General features: G+C 43.9%; 1 protein-coding gene across 1 annotated transcript in view; it reads right to left on the reverse strand.

The window, feature by feature from the left end:
• LOC145399745 ((3R)-3-hydroxyacyl-CoA dehydrogenase-like) overlaps positions 1-5,000 on the reverse strand; it is a 26,901-nt gene that overhangs the window by 1,264 nt on the left and 20,637 nt on the right. Inside the window, exon 6 of the mRNA XM_080272293.1 lies at positions 4,765-4,892. Within this exon, the coding sequence (XP_080128419.1) occupies positions 4,765-4,892 (128 nt within the window). The remainder of the gene's footprint in view (positions 1-4,764; positions 4,893-5,000) is intronic.

Consider the following 5,000-nt stretch of genomic DNA (forward strand, 5'->3'; position numbering starts at 1 on the left):
TTCGCCTTAAGATTTTTTAATAATTGTTACCTTCAAACGATTTTACTCTACTTCGGGAAGACTTTTAAATTTGGAGGGTAAATACACTCTTCAGTAAATTTTCAATTATTCTGCTTTTTTTTCTTTTTTCAGGTTGAATATATTTGATGGGAGGAGGTAAAATGATGATAATGATGATGATGATTAATAAAATAATAACAACAACAATAATAATAATAATAATAATAATAATAATAATAATTATAATAATAATAATAATAATAATAACAGCAGTACTGGAAGCGGTAGTAATACTAGTAACAAAGACAACAACGAAATAATAATAATAATAATAATAATAATAATAATAATAATAATGATAATAACAAAAACAATAAACACCCCAATGTATCAAAATCATCCTGCATGAACATGATGCAAATTATATCGACATAAAAAAATAAATATCATGCAAGACATTTATAAACTTCACAAGTAAAACAAATCGCTAGAGACAAGGTATTAGGGAGCCAATACCACTGAGAGTATGAGTCGTAGGGGTGAATTCTACGGCAGAAGAGTCCGCAGCAACTTCTCCTTGGCGATTCATTTCACACGTTCTTTTGATTATAATTTAGTATTTTCGCTCGTACTATTGATGTAACCTATGTCGAAATTATAACAATATAAGGTAAAAGGAAATGTCAAGGTGCAATAAGCAAAATCTCTCTCTCTCTCTCTCTCTCTCTCTCTCTCTCTCTCTCTCCGGTGCGTGTCCTCGGGCTCTCCCTTCTTACTAAGAGGAGCTAATGAACCTCTCATCCTTCTCTCCCTCCTTCTCTTCCTCCTTCCTTCCTCTCCTTCCTGCTCACCCTCCTTCTCTACCTCCTTCCTTCTCACCCTCCTTCCTTATCTCAGTCCTTCCTTTCCTTCTTTCCTTCTCTCCCTGTTCCTCTCTTTCCCTTCTTTCTTTCCCTCTCTTCTTCCCTCCTTTTCTCCCTCGCTCCTTCCTTCTCTCCCTCCTTTCTCTCCTTGTTCTCATTCCTTCCTTTTCTCCTTTCCTTCTCTCTTCTCCTTCTCCCCTCTTTCTTCGACTCCCACTTTCTTTCATTTTCTTCCTGAAACCGTCCTCCTATTCGCCTTTCTATTCTTTTCTTCCTCCTTCCCTCCTTCCTTCCCGAAATTTCACTTTCTCTTCCTCTTCCCTTCCTCTCTCCTCTCTTTCACCCTCTTCTTCCCTTCCTTCCTCCTCCTTTTCACCCTCTTCTTCCCTTCCTCCCTCCTCTCTTTCACCCTTTTCTTCCCTTCCTTTCTCCTCTCTTTCACCCTCTTCTTCCCTTCCTTTCTCCTCTCTTTCACCCTCTTCTTCCCTTCCTTTCTCCTCTCTTTCACTCACTTCTTCCCTTCCTTTCTCCTCTCTTTCCCTCTCTTCTTCCTTTCCTTCCTCCCCTCTTTCCCCCTCTTCTTCCCTTCCTTCCTCCTCTCTTTTACCCTCTTCTTCCCTTTCTCCTCCCTTTCACTCTCTTCTTCACTTCCTCCTCTTTTTCACCCTCTTCTTCCCTTCCTTCCTCCTCCTTTTCACCCTCTTCTTCCCTGCCTTCCTCCTCTCTTTCACCCACTTCTTCCCCTCCTTTCTCCTCTCTTTCACCCTCTTCTTCCCTTTCCTTCTCCTCTCTTTCACCTTCTTCTTCCCTTCCTTCCTCCTCTCACCCTCTTCTTCTCTTCCTCTCATTTTTCTCTCTCCTTCCTTCCTCTTTTCCTTCTCTTCCACATTGCTTCTCTGTGTCTTTCTTTTCTTCTCTAGTGTTTTTTCTTCCGCCTTCCCCTCCTTCCCTCCATTCCTCCCTCTCTTCTTTTTCCTTCTTTAACTCCTTCCCTCTCTCCCTCCCTTCTTTCTCCCTTTCTTTACATCCTTCTCTTCCTTCCCCCTCCCCTCTCTCTATCCCTCCTCCCTCTCTCTCTCTCTCTCTCTCTCTCTCTGTACTCTTCACTTTTTCCTTGCATACCCCCCTCATTTCTATTACCACACCTTCACTCCTCTCCCTGTCTTTTCCCCCCTTCTCTTCCTTCCTTCCTCCCCTTCCCATCTTCCTTCTTTTCCTTCCTCTTCCACCCTTCCCTCTTTTTCTTTTCTCCTCTGTCGTTCTTTCTCATCTTCCCTCTCTCCTTCTCTTTTTCCTTTCCGCCTTTCCCTTTTCCTCCCCTCATTCTCTTCCTTTTTCCCAATTTTCCCTCCTCAGTTCTCTCTCTCTCTCTCTCTCTCTCTCTCTCTCTCTCTCTCTCTCACTCACTTTTACCTCCTCTTCCCTACATTTGCCAACTTTCCTTCCCTCTCCTCCTCTTCTTTCACCCTCCCCTGCTTTCTAAAATTATTGCGCTCTCTCTCTCTCTCTCTCTCTCTCTCTCTCTCACCTACTTAGATACGCTAACGAGGCTGTAAGAAGAATCACTCACTCACTCAATCTCTCTCTCTCTCTCTCTCTCTCACTTTTACCTCCTCTTCCCTACATTTGCCAACTTTCCTCCCCTCTCCTCCTCTTCTTTCACCCCCCCCGCTTCCTAAAATTATTGCTCTCTCTCTCTCTCTCTCTCTCTCTCTCTCTCTCACGCACCTACTTAGATACGCTAATGAGGCTGTAAGAAGAATCACTCACGCACTCTCTCTCTCTCTCTTACACACACAGACACACACACACACACACAGACACACACACACACAGACACACAGACACAGACACACACACACACACACACACACACACACACACACACACACACACACACACACACACACACACACACACACACACCATACTTTCCTCTCCTTACAAGACATTTATATCTCTGATCACCTACTCCTTCTTCTTCTTGGATTTCTTCTTCTCAAAACTTCCTTTCGTTTATATTTCCACCTTTCTTCTCCCGCCTCTTCCTAATCATTTTCTTCCTCTTTCTCTTCCTCCTCCTCCTCGTCTTTTTCGTCCCCTTTCACCTTCTCCTCCTCCTCTTTTTCTTCCTCTTCCTTCTCCTCTTCTCCCTCTCCCTCCACCTCATCTTCTCGTTCACCCTTTTATCCTGGCTCTTATCTCTTTAATCCAACGCATCATAACTCTCTCTCTCTCTCTCTCTCTCTCTCTCTCTCTCTCACACACACACACACACACACACACACACACACACACACACACACACACACACACACACACACACACATACACACACACACACACACACACATTTTAACCTATCTCAATTCCCTGTCTCCTCACAATCCTACCTACATCCTTTTTCTACTCTCTCTCTCTCTCTCTCTCTCTCTCTCTCTCTCTCTCTCTCTCTAACCCATGTTCTACTCTATCTATCTTTCAGTTCCCTCTTGACCTATTTTTCCCCTCTCTATTATTTTTTCATCCCTCCATTTTCACTGTCAGTCTTTCGAACTCTCTGGTCAAATTTTTCATCTAAATTTTATCATTCGTTGCTCTGTGCTCCATTTCCAATTTTCCTACCTGGGCTTACACATCCTATTCTATAATTTCATCCTACATCAAGATCTATTTTGATCGACCAGCCATCCTTCCTCACTAATCATCCTACTTATGGCTTCATGTTAACTCGTTGGTATCCTACTCTATCACTCATACTTATCCTACCCCACCCTCCATCCTATCCCATAATCCATTCTATCTCAGTCCTCCATCCTTCTTTATCCATACCCACCCTAACTTAGTGTCCATCCTTGTTTGCTCATACCCATCCTTTACCACCCTCCACCCTATCCCACAGCCCATCCTAACTCAGTGAACATCCTACCCAATTACCCATTTTAAGACAACGTCCAACTTTCTCTCTTGCTCATATTTATCCTACCTGGTTACGTATCCTGCCCCATCATCCATCCTTCCCACAGTCTGTACAAAACACCAACATTTTTACTCAAGCATCAATTTATTACCGTATACGTCTCGGTACAGGCGATGCTCTCCTTACAATTTAACCTGACTTCCAGATTTCCCTTGAATTTCGTGTCACTAGAGTTGGCTTTAGATATAATTTTGATTGTGCTGATCCTGAGGGTCTTGTTTTTCAATTATGCCTGACAGGTAATAAAGGATGCTTTTCTTACTAACTTCTATCTATCTATCTATCTATTATCCATCCATCTATCTATCTACAGCCTGAAGTCATGATCCTGTAATGGTTAGAACAGTACCAAAACGTAATGTGCAGTAAGTACGGAATCATATTATTATTTATTAAGATGCTCCCTTTCTCTCAGGTGGTTAGCCATTATCGTCTCCACAAGCGTCCCTCCTTTTACTGACCGGGTTATGCTGTAAAAGATGCTCCCTAAGCCAAGAGGTCCATGGTTACAGAGGAATACGCCATTTTTATCGCTATGATAGACGGTAAAAGCCAGGATCTCACGGTTTGGGTGTCACTGAAACGCCCCGATTTCCGTCGCTTTCCTGCCCGAGATCCGAGATTAGATGATGGAAGATCGTCGGCACATTTTCCCCAGTACGGTAAAATGCACTCCCCGTTCCATCCCAACGCACTCATTCAGTCTTACCCATTACTTTTATCTATCACAGTTATTCTTGCCCATGCTAACATTTTTCAGTCTGTCCTATAGTAATCACATTCCACCCATTCCATCCATTCTCCCATCAGTTTTCTCCCATCCCTATCCCTTTACTCACTCCCCATCCTACCTCCCCATCCTTCTCCCTTTCTCTCCATCCTCCCTCCCCATCCTTCTCCTCGCCTCCCTATCCTTCTTACCTTCAGGGCGCCCCATTCTGTGCAAGGGTAAGGCGGCGATGATCTTTTTCAATGTCACCCTGCAGAGGCTGGCACACATGGGGGTATCAATGGGGCCAGGTAGCACTGCGTTGACTCGTATCCCGTGGCTGTGGAGGTGGAGAGAATGGGGTTCATGGGGTAAGAAGGTACGGTGAGTGAGGGTGAATGGGGTGAGATATGGGTGTGGGAGGGTGGAGGGAGTGGGTCAGAGGCGG

This window comes from Coenobita brevimanus, chromosome 50, assembly GCF_032717465.1.
Source record: "Coenobita brevimanus isolate Jiangsu-jjx chromosome 50, ASM3271746v2, whole genome shotgun sequence".
NCBI lineage: Eukaryota > Metazoa > Arthropoda > Malacostraca > Decapoda > Coenobitidae > Coenobita > Coenobita brevimanus.